We start from the raw sequence: 19,573 nt of genomic DNA, 5'->3' as shown, positions 1-19,573 counted from the left end.
CCGCCTGCCAGTCCGTGAATGTGACTCCCACCGCCGACATGGCAGCGACACTGGACGGCCAGCACACGCCCGCCAAACCCGTGGCCATCCGCTCTGCTGGCATGAAGCTGGACCCGCCCCAAATACAGAACCTCAAGATTGCGAATGCCAGCGTCGACATCATGTCGCCCGTCAACCAGAACGGCTGCTTCGAGTTCGACCGCATCATCAAGGCCGGCACCGTCGTGAAGCGCACGCGCAAGACAAAGGCACGCATGCACGCACGCTGCCGACAGGCACGCCATGACGTCTACTAACACGTGCACAGCAATGGAAGCCCGTCTACCTCGTCCTGCGCCCCAACTGCCTGTCTATCTACAAGGACAAGGACGAGACGAAGCTGCGCCACCAGATCAACCTCTCCGAGATCACGGCCGTCGCGCGCCAGCGGGACTCGAAGAAGAAGATGGAGCATGTCTTTGGCATCTTCTCGCCCGCCCGCAACTACCACCTCGGCGCAACCACCGACAAGGACGCCCAGGAGTGGGTGCACCTCATACGCACCGAGGCGCGCATCGGCGAGCACGAGGCCGAGATGACGGTCATGAGCCCGACCACCGGGAGGAAGACATTTTCTGGCTTCGGTCGCGCGGCCAGAGAAAACATCGTCTCCAGCTCCTCCGAGACAGAGCCGAGGCCCTCGAGCTCCATCGCTCCCGAGCACATGCACAGCGCCCGCCGTCCTTCGCAAGCCCTCAACTACTCCGGCGGCGAGCGCGGCTCCATCTCCGACTTCGACTTCTCCGACACCAACCAAGCCTCCGCCCAGTCTCTCCCGCGAACGCCGCAAACACAGCGCAATGCGAGCCAGCAGAGCAACATCGGCGCCACCCCGACCAACGAGCGGGTAGTCTACCACGGCTGGCTATATGTCCTCAAGTCCAAAGGCGGCGTGCGCCAGTGGAAGAAGATCTGGGTGGTCCTGCGGCCAAAGTGCCTTGCCTTTTACAAAAACGACGACGAATACTCTGCGACCCACATCATTCCCTTTTCCAGTATCATCGATGCCGTCGACATAGACCCGGTCTCGCGAAGCAAGCAGTACTGCATGCAGGTCATATCCGAGGAGAAGAACTACAAATTTTGCGCTTCCGATGAAGACTCGCTAGCCAAATGGCTCGGCGCATTCAAGAGCTTGCTGGTTAAGAAGAAGGACGTACCTCAGACACGCATACAGCAGGCGACCCCCACCGCCATCAACACGCAGCAGCAACCCCAATCGTTCTTACCGTCACCCATCGCGCCAGCTCAGCAGCCTCTCACAATCAGATGACCACCGCTCAACATACCCCACACCCACTCTGACAACAATTGTACATACGCTGGCACACGTATACCCTCACCAACCGACCTTCCACCGCCACCACTAATTGCGCAAACATTCTCTAACCCTATCTCCTTACGATACCATCACGATTTACGACTTTAGCCTTACCGCCGCCCATTGACGGGGCCCTTTGATACCAGTTGGATACTTTTGCTCGACGATATTGGATATTGCAGCATGTTCCTTCGCAGATTGTTTCCTTTGTCCAGACTTGTCCCATCTTGTCGTCAACAGTAGTAGCCTTTGTAATATGCTTGTCGCCCTTGATCTGGGCTTGAATTCAAATTTCATAGCTATGTTTAATGACTCCGCGATTTTCCTTGCGATATGACGACTGCCACAACTTGTGGCTCTTAAACTTACGATTAGACTGATGGAGAACACATGTTCGAGGCATGGGGGGACGGCGCGCTTGCCCCTTTTGCGACCAATCAGGATGGCACGATGCCTGACCAAATCAGACGCTAGGCTGGAGTCGAGCTGAACCCCGGAGAGGCTGAGGTCGTCCAGACACCTGCAACTGCATGCACATACTAGCGTCTGACTCTCACTCTTCCTTCAGCTCAGCCTTTGGCCCCCACACATCATGTCTGCCTTGTCTTCTTCGCGTCCCCTCTCCCATGCCGTCACAATTCCGCTCGCCAACTCCCCGATTACCTATCTATGGAGGGCCAAACGCAAGATTCGGAAGCCACGCCGCGTCTCCCACGTCAGTATCAGGCTGAGGTGCGCGAAGCTTCCGTTGATGAGCTTGCGCATGATGATTTGTATGGGGGCGGAAACCAGCCCCGACACGTATCGTTGAGCGAGACCCACGACGCAGAAAACTCTCAATGGATAGCCGACTACATCACCGAAGAGCCCATCGATTTTGCTCAAGAGCTTCAATCGACCAGCGCAGGGCATCAGCAACCCACTACAACGCGCAACGATGGTCCTTCATGGAGGAATTCCCGACGACCGTCACGACCCCAGCCACAAAAGACTTCACGTGTAGAGCCTGGGACGAATAGTTCTAGAAACGAACTGGCGCTCAGATTTGAGGTCCCACGCCCGGTCTCGACCCCCGAAGAATCAGAAAGCAGTATCATCACCGAAGACTTTAGCGAGAGCGAGACATCGAGCAGAGAAGAGGATACACCTCCGAGAGATCCCCCACTTTTACAGCCCAACCGCTATGCGATGCATCCAGTGGACATCGAGGGCAACAGGCTCTCATTTCAGGTGCAGACCAAGCCTTCGAGCAGCAGCATCGCTCCGAGTGAAGAATCTGATAAACCCGAAATCGAGGAGGGCCTAGGAGCAGAGAAGAAGGAACCGAGAGACAAGAATCTGGAGATACGGAGAATCACCAGAGCAATGGCGATCGAGTCTGAGGCCCAGAACATGCTTGAAATTCACACTCTACCAAGTCTGGCGAGCCCTCGATTACGAACAAGCATAGCAACAACATGGTACCACCTCAATGGTAGTCATCTCGACTTTGACCGCTTCGAAAAGGTCTGCCTCACTATCCCACATTTGTCTGACCGCCTACAGGCCCTTACCTGCGAGGTCTTGTTGAAACTGCGAGGCGAAAAGATTAAGCCATTTGTAGGCGGTAAATTCATCGAGCCAGGGACCGTTCTTCGAGCCGACGAATCCGATCCAACAGACACCCAGTCCGTGATCTTCAGCTGCGTACCTTACTTCGGTCTCCAACAAGTTGCAAAGCGTACTACTGGGCAAGAAGATTCATCGTTCCATCCACGTACCTTGATGCAGGCTTTGTATCCGTATGAATCTGTTCGTGAGCGAGATGAGGAACAGTCATACAGGAGGTTTGGCAATGATCCGATGAACAACATCGTTCATGTCCCCAGCCTGTGGGTCATTAACATTGGATCAACTGCTATTGTGACATACGGACACGAAACTCTGCCTATAGCGATGAAAAATTCAATCGGCATTGTTGAAGAAGAAATTAGGCTTCTTGGCAGGCAGAGCATCACTGAGAACACTCTGACCAAGGTTCACATCACCAATCGCGACGGGAGCAGCCTCACATATCCCATAGGTGATTTCAGGTCCTATTTCCAACTGGAATCGCGAATTCTCCACAGCAATCCGTCTCTCGAGGGGCCCCTTGTTGGCGAAGGGATCAACTTGAAAGTCGAGGATGTGGATGGAGGTACTATGGCCGGGGCTGGAAACTGGAAAAACATCGTCTCTCGAGCAGCCCAGCTTGTCTCGATCACCATTACGATTCCATACGACCAGATACGTGACGGAAGAGATGAAGAAGCTTCGACCGCAGAACTAGCGGCTGTCGGCCCCCCTACGTGTGTTCCGCCCTTCTTTCACTGGTTGCAGTCTAAGACCAACGACCTTTCTCCTAGAAGTGGGAAGCCGGTGGTACTCGGTAACACCGGGAAAGACCGGTCCATCGCCTGCCTGGACTACGTGGAGAAGCTCATGACGTCGAGGTCTCTTGTTCGTTCAACCAGTCCTGTAGAGGATGCTTTCACCTCAACCAACTACTACCGCTCCTTGCCTGAGACGGTATGTGAAGGCGTTGCTACGCGACTGTCCGAATTACAGGAGCTGGTCAAAGCAGCGCCTCTACCGGAGTCGGGTTCCATAAACCACAAGATGATTGTCACCACTCATTGCCGTAAGATTTTGACAAGATCAGTCGAGTTTCTCGATACTGCCTGCAAAACTTTAGGTCTTTTCGTAGATGACCTGGATAGTAGCAGCATACTTCGAAAGCTATCGGGCGCACTGCAAAACATCCATCAGCAAGTAACGATCATTGCGCAACGTGGAGCGGTTGAGCCCGACCCAGAGGAATACACGAACTCTGATTGGAAGCACCCTGACATGCTAAATAACCGTATCTGGTCCATCCGCACCTCCGCTTGGGAAGTCCCATCTTCACTCCCAGAATCCAGGAAAACACTGCAAAGGTCGATCCAGCGTTGTATAAGATGCAGACGCCCATTCAGTAGCGCAACATCTGCAATGAAACATCTTGTGCGACATGTGGAAAAATATTCGGCTGGCACTGCACATCCTGACGCTGAGATACCGAGTTTCGAAGAACTGCAAGACTGGATAATCAATTCCGTACAATACCGGCGCGAACTGACCAACGCCAGCGCTTTGGTGATTCTTACACATGCTAGTGAGATCGCCAAAGACTTTTTAGTTCGAGCCAAAGAGCTTGCCGAGGGTGTTCAGAATGAGGATGGACATTTATCATCATTGTATACGCTGCCGCAAGAACTGATTCACGCATTTCAAAAGATTGCGATCTACTACCTGGCGATCGAGCGAGCATTGCACGAGAATGAAAAGACGTACGGACTCGAACCTCGGTTTCAGGACTCTCGCAAGCTTACAAACGATCCATACTCATCGAGAAATGTCGAAGTACTCAGACGCTTTGGTTTCCACGCGCGACGGTCCCTGCGCAAAGCTCGGTATCTGTTATGCGATATGGGTAGACCCGAGTTACCATTGAACCTTCGCAAGCATCTTTCCCTGGGACCAGAATATGTGTCTCTATGGTTTATGAGAGGGTTGCTGATGAAGCCTCTCGAGCAGTCCAAGACCATCGGCGACATGTATCATGTGTACCTCTCCAAAGTTGTAAGTACATTCAATCTCTATACTACATCTCTGAGAAAAGAAGTGAGGATCTATACACGCTTCGACAGCAGCGAGGACACGACGTGATACATTGTTAGACTTTACTAACATGTACTAGCAATTCGAAATTAATCACAGACCAAGCAAGCGCCTTCTGCGCGCCATCAACTTGATTCAAGAAGAGTTACAAGTCTTACAGTTAGTGAACACCTGGCAAACCAATCTGATACAAAATTATCTGGAGGTCATCGATGACAGCACATATGAGAAGCCAAGCCCATCTCGTCGGGCTATGCATCCTTACGAAGAAGCTCTGGGAAGGGCCTGCCTAGATCACCTTGCCCTAGTTCGGCTAGATTACGTTGATCTAATGCGACGTTGCGCCCCGCTCTCCGATCGCACGAAACAAATCCTGGAGATCAACGAAGAAGATCATGGAAAGGCTATCATGGTCTTCACCGTCGTTACAGTTATCTTTTTGCCATTGTCATTCGTTACAAGCTACTTTGGTATGAATGCCTCTGACATTAGAGACATGGACGAAACACAAGCTGTCTTCTGGAGCGTTGCCATACCACTAACCTGCGTGACCGTAGGCTCTTGCTTACTGATCGGTTACAATGGCGATAGTTTACGGGACCTAATATCGTCCATGTATCGCAAAACGATGAGGAAAGAAAGTGCCACTGTGGAAGCCGCTAGTATAACCGTCGCGCAGCGCCAAGGGCCGTCCAAATCCAAGGGTGGTTTAGACAGCATCATTGACCCGTTTGGCGCAGCTTACGACGCATTCCCCAGTCGGCGGCGTGACCTGTATAGAGCGAGTTATGGCGATGATGATTTTGACGAGTGGTATGTGCCAGACCACCCTATGAGCAAGTCCCCATATCTTTCTCAACCATATTCGTCTGGTGTTCCAGCGAAGGGACAACACTCTTACCCCAGTCCGGCACCCCTAGCAATCGAAGCACGCCGGCAATCACTATACCCATACCCACATGTACCCGACAGAAGATCGTCACGTATCGACTACGAAAGTTCGCCATACATGCCTTACAAGGAAGCCGTGCCAGTCCGCCCTCGTCCACACGGCATGATGAAGGGCCACTACGCCAATCCGAACGATCCGTTCAGCCCATTCAGTCCGACCAGTCATGTCAATCCGTATGCAGATGGCGATGTTCGAAGCAGATTTAATATCTACGGTCATCCCATGTCTCAGGTTCCACCTTACCCACCACCACGACGTACGTCAACAAAAGACACAACTACCCGCTCACGCTCGAGGTACTATGACGACGACGACGACGACGACGACGACGACGACTGGATCGCACGACCAAATGCTACAATTACTCGCAGACGCTCGGAGTTCTTGGGATACTCTGGCGACGACGACGACGACGACGACGAATGGTACAAATCCACACGCGGTGGTGACGTCGACTTGAAAGCCAAATATTCACGACGTGGCAGGTCACGTAGCGGTAGCTGGACCCTTAGCCGAAGTCGAATTCGGAGTCGCGACCGGTTCTACGAAAGAGCACCTGTGCGTCGCGTCCACTATGCAGATGAACCTGTAGAAAGTGTCAGACACCGTATCCCATCTGGGGATTCTTTTTCGTATCGCGCAAGCGAATTTTCAGGCCACCCACGAAGGGGAAGAGGGCAGGAGTATGAGGCAATGGAAGAGAAGCTTGAGAGGCTGGAGGAGGATATTGAGAGGCGGCAAGAGGAGAATCTTAAACGTCACAGGTATAGGTAGAGATTAGGTTGAGAACTTGCGGTAATCCAAATTTCGTTCTGGCCTAGACTCCGATGGTGATATTTGCTCAAACGAAAAGGAATTATACTGTCCTTGGCGAGGAAGATCTATCTATTCCGTAAGTGCTTTGATGTGATCGTGACGTGACGGGTCCAATCCGCAGATGCGACTCGCGCAAGTACCGTAGAAACCTGCGTTCGAATATTTACAATCTTCACTCAAAGAATGACGAATTAATTTTAAACACCATTGAATTAACTATTACTACGGGAAGACGGCAATAGCGACAAACTAGGAATTTTCGTTGACCAAAAGCCTTGGACAGCTTCAGGTCCGCCCCGGCAACCATCTCCCCATTACGGGCGCAATCGTCCTACACGACTCATAAACCGCCGAAAGCAAGAAAGAAGAACCAAGAAAACATGCTATTTGCTACTCATGTGCGCGTGCGCCGTGGCGCAATCGTGGTATCATCCATGATCAAAAGGTAGGAAAGTCGTAATCATGACTCGCAGCCCCAAGCATATCGGGTATCACTGGTCGACCAACAAGCATCTAGACGCGGCCCTGGAAGACGGGGTTCTGGTCACCGAAGGTAGTGTTATACTCGCCGGGGGCCGGGGCACCAGTAGGGTGAGCGGGGTGAGTTGCTGAAGTAGTTGCGGTAGTAGGGTCGTTCAGGCCAGTTGAACCAAGGCCAGTGGAGCCGAGGCCGGATGATCCAACAGGCGCGGCGGTGCCGGTGGTGTTGAAAGCATCGTCGACTTGAGTGCCAAAGCCTTGGGTGCCAGTGGTGGAAGGAACGCCGCCGGCGAGACCAGTAGCGGCAGCACCACCCATCAGACCCTGACCGGTGGTGACGCCCTGACCACCACCGAGTCCACCAGCGTTGCTGTATTGGCTGTCGTACTGGTTGGCGGATGGGTTGATGCCCTGCGAGGCTCCAAGACCGCGAGGCTCCTCACTGGTGCTACCGTAGCCGCCTGCGCGACCGTGGGGCTTGCGAGTGACCTTGCCAACCTGAGGCAGGCTGGAAGTCTCCTTGGCGGAGCCGATAGAGAAGATGGGGCTCTCCCACTTCTCGCCCTTTCCGGCAAGCTCCTTGTACTCAGTAGCCTTGGAAGAGATACCGCCGGGTAGGGAGATGTTCTTGAAGATGGAGTCGTGCTGAGTAACAGCCATGTTGACCTGGGTGTCCTTGGTCTTCTCCTTGACCTGCTCCTTCTTCTGCTTGCCTTGCATAATGCGGTGCTGCATAGCAGAGGCGTAGCGCTGGTACATGTTCTGAATGTTCTGAGGGTCGGGGTTGCGCTTGGCCTCAGCCTCGGCGCGGTCAGCCTCAGTCTTGATGTCGAAGAGAAGGCCGTCAAGCTGGTTGGCGGAGTCCTTGATCTGCTTCTCCAAAACCTTCTGGATGACAGGGCGCATGACCTTGAGGAGAAGGGGCTTGAACATGTTGAAGAGGAGCTTGTGGTTGCTCTTCTTCATCTTGATCTGAAGGTTCTTAATGTCAGACTCAACCTTGGTGACCTTGAAGAAGTGGGTCTGCGCGTTGTTCTCGCGAGCCTTGTCAGCAGTCTCCATCTCAACCTTGAAGCTGAAGCCGGAGCCACCCATGAAGATGTCCATAACACCCTTGTCGGTGATGGATGGGAAGCCTTGCTTGCGCTTGATGTAGTAGGAAACGTCCCTGAGATCCATCTGTACACCCGAGACAGAGAGCATGACCTTGTTCTTGTTCTTGCTCGAGATGGACTTGCGTCCCCAGCGCCAGTAGTTGTCCGAGCCAAACTCCAAAGAGTTGGGAGCAAGGTTGTCACCCTCGATGACAAGGTTCTCAACGACGGCGTCGACCATTGGGTCGCTGTATTCGATACGGGGGATGGGGACGTAGCGGACGTTCTCGAAGATCGATGGGAGGATGACATCGCTAAGGTCCTTGAGAAGGTGAGGCTTGAAGACAGTCTGGCCGTTCTCATCCTGACCGAGGTCAAGGAAGAGCTTGTTGACAGACTCAGCGAACTGCTTGTTCTGCGGGTCAGCGTCGAACTGCTCGCCAACGAACTTGAACTCGTCGGCGATGCGGTCAGTGTGTCCACGGTAGCGGCCGCGAAGGAGACGGTGACCATCATCGTAGATCTGGTTCCACTCCTCGTTGCTACGGTCTTCGAGAATGAAGCCCTGCTGTTGGAGAGTCTTGCGGATGAACTGGTTGATGCGAGTAAACCAGTTCCTGAGCTCTGGATCCTGGTCGGCGTCCTTGTAGACCTGGTTGATGGACTCAATCAAGTCATCGAACGAGGTGTTGTTTGCGAAACGCTCAAGAAGAGTCTTCATATTGGTCAGCCATTTGTTCTCGGAGAGGAAGCCTAAATACGCACCTTGAGGTCAGCTTCAGCAGTAGTTAGGGCATCGTTCTGATGCGCACCTTGAACAGAACCCTTGCCCTGCTGGCCAAGGTTCTTACCATGGCCGGAGTACTGCTCGGCGAGGTTGAGTAGGGTCTCGATGGCACGCTGGTAGTCCTGGTGGCCCTGAATCTCGACCACCATCTTCTTAAGACGCCAGATGGTCTGCTCGCGGCGCTCCTCAGGCATCTTGCCCTTGAGGTAGTTGTTCATCTGGTCGCGACGGGCGCGGGCCATGTTCTTGTCTTCCTCAGAAGTGTTCGCGTCAACCTTCTGCTTGGCAGCCTCGAGAGCACCACGGGCGTCGACGCCAGTGCTCTGGCCGGTCTGACCCTCTTGGGCGCCAAGTTGGGCGGTGTGCTGGGGGTCGCGCGAGCCATCAGGGTTGGCAGCCTGGTTGATGTCTTTGGCATGCTCCTTCAAGTCACCCTTGGCCTCGTCCTTGTTCTTGTTGCCGAAGGGCAGACTGCTCTTAGCTTGATTGCGAAGGTTTTCACGGTTCAGGTCGGATGTGTCGTGCCAAGTGTTGTCCTCAGCAGGCTCGTCTAGCTTGTTGAGACGGTCTTCTGAGGGCTTGACCTTGTTGGCGGTGTTCTGGGCGGCATCGCCAGCCATATCACGGAGCAGAACGGTGGCATCTGAAAGCAACTTCCTGAACTGGCCGTTGGAAATGAGGAGGGTACCGAGAGTCCGTAGACCGTCAAGCGCCTCGTTTCCGTGCTGCTTCGCTGTGTCCTTATCAACAGGCGCATTAGGGAGGGCGGCGCTGTTGCCACCGAGGTGCTCTGCCTGCCAGATGAAGTCCTGGAGGAGGTTGCCCTCGTTCTTGGTGAGTAGTAGGATCTTGGCCTGCTCAATGACCTTCTTGAGGTCGGTCACCAGATGCTGACCCTCGCTCGACAGCTTCTTGGATGGTGAGTTGAGCGACCTGTGGGCAAGCGCGGAGTTGAGCGCGACATCAATTTGCTGGTTGGAGGGGACCTTTCCGTTAGAGAAGGCTAGTCGTGGTCAGCGCTTGTTTACATTTGCGTGTGCGACGCGAAGGGCATCGACGCGCCATTGCACGTGTGAACATACCCTCGAAGATGCCGTACAGCTGTAGCTTGTTGTTGACATCCTTCTCCTTCTGCTTCAAGTCCACCGGACCTGCAACCTGTTAGCAATGTTTGGGGGTAAAGCGGGGTAGCTAGACATACGATTTACGGAACTCATGGTGTAGGACTGCTTCTGTGGGTATCAAGGTGGGGTATCAAAATGCAGACGCAGAGCTGAAAACAATGGAGGTAGGGTGGATGGGTATTTCGAGGGGATGGGTATCAAAGTGGTTTGTGTGGGAGGGAAGGCGGGTGAGGGCAGAAAGCAGCTTTGTATTTGGGCTGGCTGGGTAACACGCGCGATTGCAGCAACTACGTCACTGCGTCGTAGCTTGCCGCTTGCGAAGAGCCTGGACTTGGAACAGCGACCGACCACGACCAACTTGCCTGACCCCGCGACTACCGGCCACCATTTTCCCGCTGCCATCGATCGAATTCCGCGGACACGCTCAGAGAAGGCGGCAGCCCAATTCCCTGACGACGTGCCGTCCAATGCCACAACTGTCCACGTTTTGCCTGGGGCACGAGGCCTGCCACGCCCAAACGAGGTCGCCCTGGCCTGTATGACGGAGCCTCTAGGTATGTTTGGGGGTTCGATCGGCGCCAGGTTTCCCAAAGGATGCCAAAACATGTGTCCCGCTTGCGTCATGGGTTATTGCGGCAGCGCCACACCTGGCAAATTCGATTCCGTCTGATGCGAAGTGTGGCGCCGCCCAGCCGAGCAAACTCTTCCCTGCATGTATCGGACGACCCCGTTTCTTGCGCATCTCTGACTTGGGCAGGCCTCCTCACCCTCTCCAAGAGTACGTGATGCTCTCCTTTATTGTCGCTCTGTCTAGTTCGTTGCGCCACACCTTGGCGACACGCTAGACGTGCTAGCGCGAGTACCACCGGCCACACCGCTCGCACGATGACGACGTCAATCTTCCAGTTCACGATGCAATCTCGTGGGGCGCCTGCTCATTCGCCGCCCATCGACTTCAATGGGTCCTGCTGGCGCGTCGCCCTCACGTTCCCAAGTTCGTGCGCGCCACACACGCATCAAACGGCTCCGACCCCGGCACGTGAAGTGCGGAAACCGGGAAATTCCAGACAAGGCCAATCCTGGAAGCGCTCTCCCTTCAGATCTGCCCGCCCTGACCGATCTTGTACAGAACTGGTCGACGTGCCTGCGTGCTAGGGCGTAGATCAGCCGATCCACTAAGCCTGTCAGGCGCTATTTGTGCCTCAACCTACAAAACGCTCTTACTCAAAGTTTGTGATGGCATTTTTTTCTTGTACCTGTACTCGGAATGTTCCGATGTCTTATGTACAAAGTTGTCAAATGCACGAACCATTGAAGGGTTAGTCCAGAAGTCGACGAGGTGTCCGACCACACCATAGCCGCACCGGCTATCCCTACTAGCCTAGTAGCGTCGTGACAACGTCAAAGAACTTCCCCCTAAAGTCTTTGCCTCGCATGCCCGCGTTGCTTAAGCTCGAAAGGGTTTATGTCATTAGGGTTCGTAGCATGTACTTGATGCGAACATGCTGTCGTACAAGTATGTCGGAAGTGTCAAGCAGGCGGATCATATCTGGGTCACAGCCCAGGAGAAGGTGAGGCGACCGTGGACAGAAGAGGGGAGTATTTTGATTGCTGCAGACGCCGACCAGTCATTATCTACACAATATAGCAGTTTCCATAAAGCCCTGAAGTTGACTAGGAGCTATCCAGTGATGTAGCAGCCACCCATGAACTCGGGCGCTACAATTCATCTCCTTCTCCTCTCGACCACCCGACGACATGCATACCTCAAACAACCACTATGACTCTTCCATGAGACTCTCGATGACCTTGTCCACCTCGTCGATAAGCGCACCGATCGCGTTCTTCCCATTCCCGATCTTCGCTTTGACAACTGTAATCGATTGGTAGTCGATATGGACGAAGATGCGGAGATACGCCGGACCGCTGGCTGCGGTACCGTTGACTGCGGTGGTGTTCAAGTTGCGGCTCATGACATACACATCGGTTATTCCCGCCTTGGAGAGATCCTTGGACTGTTTGCTGACAATGATGGAGGCGATATTTTCTGACAGATCTCTTAGCTTTGTGACTTACATGGGTAGAAGAAATGGCCAATAGTGGGATTGCGCGTGCAACACAACCGACTTCAAGTATCGACAACGACACCCTAGAGGAATGATTGCCCAGAAAAGACTCAGGGAAAGATGTACTTACGAGCCAGCAACAGAATGTTCTTGGCTTCAGTAGCGGCGTTCGAGAAACTGCTGGCGTCCCGAAAAGGTTGTAGCAGCTCTAAAATCCGGTACTCGAGGGTATGATCGGAGACTGGGACGCTGAAGGCCTTCACGGAACTTTGCACTGGGCTACTATGGGGAAGAATCTGGGAGCCATTGCTGGGGACATACTGGTAAGGGTATGGTGGCGTGTAGGAACTATGTGAGCCCGACATCATGTATATCGATATCGTGGAGTAGAGATTGTGCGTGGCGTAGTGAGAGTTTGGGTATGGTCAGCCCTATATTTATACACCCTCGGAACTCTGCTTTTGCGCCAAGGTGAGGTAAAAAAGCTCGTTATGAACTTGAGGCAGTATTCGACATTTCATTGCTACCACGACCTCTACGGCAGAACATTCACTCCAATCTCTCTTCGGCAAGATTACCACAACATTGACGCCATTGATACCGTATCTGCATTCAATATAACTCGGTGGATTATTACACTGGCAGTAACTGCCCGTTGGGTAAGGTGTTTGATTAGTTCTCGGGTGTTTGGTTGGAACCCGGTAGATAAAACGGCCAACGAGAGTGGCATTCTGCTGTCTACGCTACCACCTTCTAGATACTGTACATCTGTTCATCCACCCGGAGAAACTACCGGGGACCATCTCCGCGCAGTAAATAGCTACCATTTCCCTCGTCATCACTAAGTGGCATCAACTCAGCTTTTCTGACGACTCTGAACAGAAACCCCGGGTGAAAGACCGCCATGACAACCACCACCGCGAACATGAGCGCCGCATCAAAGACATACAAGTACGTCTCTGTCTGGTACACCTTACTTTCTGGCCCCTCGACAAACTCCGCCAGCCGGAAAATGCTCCGCACAACGACAAGCACACTGACACTGTACAAAGCCCACATGTAGCGGCGCCACTTGACATGTGTTCGCCGTGACGTGCTGGTAGGTTCGTTGTTTAACCTTCGATGAAATACCACCGCCATTAGGATGAAGAAGCCGAAAGCAACCAATTGCGTACCCAGTCCTGCGATGACGACGGTGGTTCCAGTCTTCACTCCGTCCGGGTCACCGGAAGCTTGCATCGCCGACCCCATGATCTGGCATACGAAAGATCCGATATCGATGATGACGTATATCTTCGTCGTCCAGCGCGGATTCATTACGGCGTGGTGCGTAGCATCGAGAGAGCGAATAAGGCGACCGAGCGTCATGTAGATGGTGGCTGCGAGAAGCGGTGCGGCCGCGAGGATAAGCATGAGTTGAAGGAGATAAGGGCTGCCTTGTCGGATGTTCTTTGAGGACCAGGCGCGACCGTAGTAGCCTGCTGCTTCGCCTGTGGATCAACATGTCAGCGGTCTGCTTTTCGTCGATGGGGTCAAGCACCGAGGTAACTGACCTACGCAGCCCAGAACGAATGGAATGAAGAACCAACTTCGTAACGGAATGAGCATGATGAGATGCGTCAGGCCGCCGATCGCGAATAGTATGAGAAATGCGTAGCCGGCGCCTGCTGAGGGCGTGTAAGGGTAAAGATCGAAGTCAGCTTCGCCTCTAGCAACAATGTCGTGAGACGCCATTCTTGGGATTGGAGTGAAGATAAACAAAACCAATTTTGAGTAATCAATAAATGAGAAGATTAATGTGAGAGCGTAAATAGAGAAGTAGAAGACGATGAAGCGACCGGAGATACCTCTCAAGACACGGCTGCATGCCGTTACTATATACACGTCCTGACTCGGTCCATTTTCGCATTCAACTCTTTCGCACTCTTATCTCTCTCAAGCATTACCACAAAAGTCGCAGCGCCGCGCGGCATCTTTTGACGCTATGTTTGGTTGTTTCGTGTTGGTCTGTGGGTCTCGTAACGAAAGAGAATACGCGCTGATACGCGCTGGCACACGCGATCACTCTACCTTATTAATTTCTTCCGCTACATTGTGGCTTTGATGATTTTGGATACTGTTTGGATCTTTCGCTACCTAGATCATGCTTCTCAATTACTGTTAGTCTTAATAGCCACGGTGATTGTTGGCATTCTGCGTGATGTGACAAAGACGAGGCGGATCACGAACATAAAGCGATGGCGAGATCTTCGCGATATACCATGCTAGCCTACGGTTATTTCTGATTCTGAACTTTATTTGAGCGATACTATTAGATATACACAAACGACGTTCGTACAATTCGAATAGCAAAAGTGGCGCAATGCGACTAGAAGATGGCAATAACTCCGGGTGGACTTCCAATCCCACCCCTCACATGTAGCGGAGCACTTGTCAGGAAGAAAGTGTACCGGCCCATGTCCTTACACCTCTCGCTGAGCTTCTCAAGATCCCACATCTCGCCGATAGCGGTACCCCAATGAACGAGAAGCCACTCGTGTAGGCACCATCCGTCGGTGAACTTTGGTGGCCATGCTTCAAAAGCGACGGTATCACCAGCGATCGCCGCGAAGTGACGGTCGTAAAGCCAACGTACCGTCTTCTCATTGGCTTGAAGACCAATCGCGACACTATTGTCGCGCGTACCGCTCTTGCGCTCCGCTTCGTTCGCGTTGCTAGGATGGTCAGACATGTCGCTCAACGTGGTAGGATAACGTACTTGTGCCATCTTACGTATCCGCTACGGATCATCATGATGTCTCCCTGCTTCAAAGTGGTGCCTTGCCACTTCAGCGTCTCTTCAATCTCCTCGATAGGGATTTCGTGTCTCGATACCGCGCTTGGGGCCTTCTTCCCGTTCTTCTCCTCATACCAACTAAGCCAGTCGCAAAGCACACCTCTTCCAACAATACCACCTCTTTCGCACCACTTGTGCGTGCCGTTCGTGACGCTGTTGGCTGCCTCTTTATGCGAGAGACCGTTGTAATACATGCCGCTTTCTTGATGCGCGAAATGCTTCAAGCTATCCCACTGAGAACCAGCTTGAGTGTTGATGTGAAGTTCGTCATCGTTCGCACAGAACTCGGAGAAGTCCGCAAAATCGATTTGCTTTTGCTCGAGTTCTTTTCTGTTGAACCCTGGAAATTGCACGTTGTGTAATTCCCAGTCAAGCTGGATGTGCTCGCCGGTGGTGATCTCCTTGGAGGCAGCTTTGACGACATCCGAGGTGAGAAGGTTGATAGCTGTCGCCTGTTAGATATATGATTGCTGCATGAGGTACAATTTGCTTTACTTCCGACTTCATCCTTTTGCCCATCTTTGTCAAAGAATCCCCATATGCTGCCCTGTGGCATGCCCTTGACCTTCGGAAGGTCGTCAAACGCCGGGAATTTGTACTCTTGTTTCGCCATGTTCACTGGATCAATAGTTCTGCTATCGTAGGTTAAAAGATGCTGCTCTACAAATGACTTCGAAGTAACTTTGGAGAAGCTTGATATGTGGGGTATTGTACACCGAGGTCAATCCGGACCCCGCATCCAACGCTGATCCGCACCATGTGGACGCTTTCTTTGCTATGGCTTCAATGACGTTACAAATCATCATTGAGTACGTCGCGTGAGTGTGCTAGTCGCGAGCCGAAGCAGGGTGGTTGGTAGCCGGACCCGCTTCCGAAAGGTGGAGATAATGCTGGTTATGGCACGCTTAGGTAATCCCTCCGTCCGGCATCCGAAGAAAAGTCCACGCGCGACGGCACCATCTCGTTTGCTACAAGTTGCCAGGGACTATCTGAGCTGGGCCAAACATTTCCTACATGGCCGTCTATTCTGCTTCTCTAAGCACTGTCGAGACCTGCGCGCAAAGCCCAGCATACAGCTCGCCTTCCTGAGGCTTATCCACGGCCTCATCGGAGAAGGAGCAATGGCCCACTCCATCTGATTGCGACCCGACAACACCCCACATCAACTTCTCAAGGACAATCTCATCGCCCCTCCCCTTGTCAATGGCCGAAAAATGGCAGGCTGCACTCATGGCTGCACTACAACTGCCAACCAAAAGCGTTCCCGATCGCAAAGGAACAAAGCCTACTCCAACGCCAATAATGAGCATGAGGCTCCCGACTATGATGACGGACATCATGGCAACCGGAGAGTAGCCGCATGTATACCACGTCTCCGATGGCTCGCCACTATTATCGACATGGTGGTACTGGAGTCCTTGTCAGTTCTTGCACAGCGTCCTGAATGTAGCCAAATACATGATCGGTGCTCCCTGGTACCAGTCAGCTTGATCTCACCCAGCTCATGAGTTTAGATGAAGCCGCCTGGTTTATCATGATAGACCTTCTGGTGGCGTTCCGCATTCCCGCAACTGCTTTGCCGTCTTTACGATCTACGCCCAGTCGCAACACGAGCTACGCGTCGGGAGGCAGCCTGACCTCAGTTGAGCTTGTGCCATCAATCGGTCACATCATTACCCTCTTCTTCTAGCCTAAAAATCGTTGAATAGTATTCTTTTTCTGTGACGCGCAGAGCCTTCGAGCGCTTTATAGCTGTGTTAGACGCCCATCTCATGTACTACCTGATGAACGCTGACTGATGCGCGCATCACTTGCGCAGGAAAACACCTGCAAGAGGCTACCTGGGTAACGTTGTTGGTCGAGCGGCATGACCTGCCATGGCAGTGGTTGCGACGATCTCGAAGCGCGTCCCTGCTGAGCAGGCGCGACGGGTTGTGCAGATGGCTGCAGCTCATCAGACCCTGTCGGTGTTATTGGTGGTCTGAGATCCTTTGAATGAGATAATGTTGGTATCGAAGCGAGGGGAATACTGGCTATTGATAACACCTTGTGGTTATCGAAGGTAGATGCTGTTGGTGTGGGTTCGGTGACGGCGCGTGGGTGAGAGAGCCGACCGTTTTGGATTACCTAGCTCCAGGGCTGCGACGCGTCCGCTCGCTAGCCCGATTTAGACATCCGGAGCAAAGAGTGAACGCAATAGTTTCTGGCTGGAAACGTCTGTGAACACTGCGAATCTACAATATACAGGATATGTGACAGCCTCCCAAGATCCGACGCGCTTTCTAGACGGTCGATGCAACGCGTCATCAGGCCCCAGCCACACTTTCCGCATTTCCGGGCAGGCGTAAGCCAAGCCAACCTACCCCGCCAGCAGCTGAATCACAAACCTGTGGCTGTTACTCATACACATCCTTACCTAACTTGCTCTCTCTATACGGTACCATGGCCGACCTAATATCAGGCATCTCGAAGCTCAATCCCTTCGCGAAGAAGGAAGTCGATGATGAAGAGAAGGGCGATTTTGTCGACGCGGGGACCGTGGCGGGCGGCGGTCACGCCGCAAGGCAGTCGCATATTACCAAGGACAAACTACGTGTCAGCGGAGCACTCAAGAGCTTCCTAGTCAAGGAAGGTGTTTTGCAGGAGTCGGAGGCTGGATTGAAAAGTGAAGAGCCGACTACGGCGTTGCGAGAATTGCTCGACAGGAGCCACATCAACGTCCCACCAGAGTTCATCGACAGGAACCATCCACTTCCCGAATACTTCATCAGCTCATCTCATAATACATATCTGATGGCTCATCAACTCTTTGGCGAATCGCATGCTTCTGCGTACGAGATCGCGTTGCATACTGGGTCGCGTTGCGTCGAGATCGACGCCTGGGACAACGACGACAACAAGGAAGAGCCGAAAGTCACGCATGGGTTCACGCTCGTGTCTAACATACCCTTCCGCCAAGTATGTGAGACGATCCGCGATGTCGTTGACAAAGAAGCTGCCAGTGAAAAGAACGCTGCACCTATCATGATCTCCCTAGAGAACCATTGCGACGCGCACGGGCAACTTCGCCTCGCACAGATCATGCAAGAAGTCCTCGGCCCCCGACTCCTCAGCAAGGCCATTCGCGACAAGGGCACGCGCGAACAAGACGACCCCAGCAAACATGAGCATGTCACCCTCGCTGAGCTTGGAAACAAAGTGGCGGTCATTGTAGAGTACCATCTACCGAACGAAGAGGAGAGTAGCAGCAGTGACTCGAGTTCAGACGAAGAGGAACAGAAGCAAGCTCGCCAAGAGTATGACGCCAAAAAGAAGGCTACTAACGCTGGTACTATTATCCCTGAACTGGCCGAGCTAGGGGTGTATGCGCAATCAGTCAAGCCTGTCAACAATTCTTGGTTCGAAGCGGAGCTGGAGAACGCACCACATCACCAACTCATCAATGTCTCTGAGTCAGGTCTAAAAGCGCATCTTCCCGCCAATAGCGCCAAGATAGCAAGACACAATGCGCATCATTTGATGCGCGTCTACCCCAAAGGAACTCGCATTTCTTCGAAGAATCTTGCGCCGGTACCATTCTGGGGTATTGGCGCCCAGATCTGCGCTCTAAATTGGCAAACCTTTGGCGCAAGCTCGCAAATCAACGAAGCGCTCTTTGCCGGCTCTGGTGGCTACGTACTTAAACCAGCTGCGCTACGTGCTGGTGGCTCGGGTAACCTCAGCACCGGACGCCGGAAGAAACTTCGCTTGCACGTTGCTGGCGCTACAGACGTTCCCCTACCCAATGACCGCGAACATGAAGACATCAAGCCTTACCTGACATGCACACTCGTTCACCCTAACGACATGAACAATCTGCCACCAAAGCGCAAGACAGCGCCTTACAAGCCCCACAAATTGACCGGTTTCATGCACAAGGACAACTCGCCCGCAAACGATCCTATCTGGAAAGACGTCCTGGAGTGGGAGTATGAGGATAATGAACTGACATTCCTGCGCTTGTTGATCAAGAGTGACGACAGTTTCTCTCGCAACCCCATCTTCGCCGTTGCCGCGGTGAGACTGATGTACGTTACACCTGGGTGGAATTTCATTCGGATGCTGGATCTTGGTGGACACGAGACCACATGTACATTGCTCGTCAGATTCGAGCAACTAGACCTGTAGGAGTGGTGGGCTGGAAGCGATTATGAGAGTGATGAGCCTGGAGACTGCGGCAGAGGCTGGTTATGCAAAGTCGCCAAGGTGCGCGAGAAGTTGTGCGGTGACGGAGGAAGATGTTGAGCATCCATTACTATCCTGAACCTCCTACAGCACCGAACTCGATTTCAATGAAGAACGTTTGTCTGCATGCTTCTGCCCCTCGGCCTCATAGCCCGA

The 19,573-nt window shown here is 53.0% G+C and overlaps 7 protein-coding genes across 7 annotated transcripts; 4 read left to right on the top strand and 3 right to left on the bottom strand.

Annotated features, from left to right (window-relative positions):
- Positions 1 to 38: 38 nt before the first annotated feature.
- Positions 39 to 1,312, top strand: J4E93_001979 (uncharacterized protein; the record flags this gene model as incomplete). The annotated part of the gene is made up of 2 exons (XM_049339927.1): positions 39 to 248; positions 308 to 1,312. 2 exons carry the CDS (start codon positions 39 to 41, stop codon positions 1,310 to 1,312), a joined length of 1,215 nt encoding a protein of 404 aa, XP_049202249.1.
- A 717-nt stretch (positions 1,313 to 2,029) lies between these two features.
- On the top strand, positions 2,030 to 4,466 carry J4E93_001978 (uncharacterized protein; the record flags this gene model as incomplete). Its single annotated transcript, XM_049339926.1, has 2 exons — positions 2,030 to 4,328; positions 4,441 to 4,466. 2 exons carry the CDS (start codon positions 2,030 to 2,032, stop codon positions 4,464 to 4,466), a joined length of 2,325 nt encoding a protein of 774 aa, XP_049202248.1.
- A 506-nt stretch (positions 4,467 to 4,972) lies between these two features.
- J4E93_001977 (uncharacterized protein) lies at positions 4,973 to 6,764 on the top strand (the record flags this gene model as incomplete). The annotated part of the gene is made up of 2 exons (XM_049339925.1): positions 4,973 to 4,981; positions 5,118 to 6,764. 2 exons carry the CDS (start codon positions 4,973 to 4,975, stop codon positions 6,762 to 6,764), a joined length of 1,656 nt encoding a protein of 551 aa, XP_049202247.1.
- Positions 6,765 to 7,319: 555 nt separating this feature from the next.
- J4E93_001976 (uncharacterized protein) lies at positions 7,320 to 10,384 on the bottom strand (the record flags this gene model as incomplete). The annotated part of the gene is made up of 4 exons (XM_049339924.1): positions 7,320 to 9,095; positions 9,146 to 10,170; positions 10,250 to 10,318; positions 10,369 to 10,384. The coding sequence occupies 4 exons, from the start codon at positions 10,382 to 10,384 to the stop codon at positions 7,320 to 7,322; spliced, it is 2,886 nt and encodes a 961-aa protein (XP_049202246.1).
- Positions 10,385 to 12,069: 1,685 nt separating this feature from the next.
- J4E93_001975 (uncharacterized protein) lies at positions 12,070 to 13,674 on the bottom strand (the record flags this gene model as incomplete). The annotated part of the gene is made up of 2 exons (XM_049339923.1): positions 12,070 to 12,362; positions 13,335 to 13,674. 2 exons carry the CDS (start codon positions 13,672 to 13,674, stop codon positions 12,070 to 12,072), a joined length of 633 nt encoding a protein of 210 aa, XP_049202245.1.
- A 1,051-nt stretch (positions 13,675 to 14,725) lies between these two features.
- On the bottom strand, positions 14,726 to 15,806 carry J4E93_001974 (uncharacterized protein; the record flags this gene model as incomplete). Its single annotated transcript, XM_049339922.1, has 3 exons — positions 14,726 to 15,071; positions 15,116 to 15,638; positions 15,689 to 15,806. 3 exons carry the CDS (start codon positions 15,804 to 15,806, stop codon positions 14,726 to 14,728), a joined length of 987 nt encoding a protein of 328 aa, XP_049202244.1.
- A 1,829-nt stretch (positions 15,807 to 17,635) lies between these two features.
- On the top strand, positions 17,636 to 19,360 carry J4E93_001973 (uncharacterized protein; the record flags this gene model as incomplete). The annotated part of the gene is made up of 1 exon (XM_049339921.1): positions 17,636 to 19,360. One exon carries the CDS (start codon positions 17,636 to 17,638, stop codon positions 19,358 to 19,360), a length of 1,725 nt encoding a protein of 574 aa, XP_049202243.1.
- Between the last annotated feature and the right edge of the window lie 213 nt (positions 19,361 to 19,573).

This window comes from Alternaria ventricosa (genome assembly GCF_023758065.1).
Source record: "Alternaria ventricosa strain BMP 2768 chromosome Unknown scaffold_3, whole genome shotgun sequence".
In the NCBI taxonomy this organism is placed as follows: Eukaryota; Fungi; Ascomycota; class Dothideomycetes; order Pleosporales; family Pleosporaceae; genus Alternaria; species Alternaria ventricosa.
Note: the sequence above shows the minus strand (reverse complement) of the source record. Positions and strands in the feature narration are given on the sequence as shown.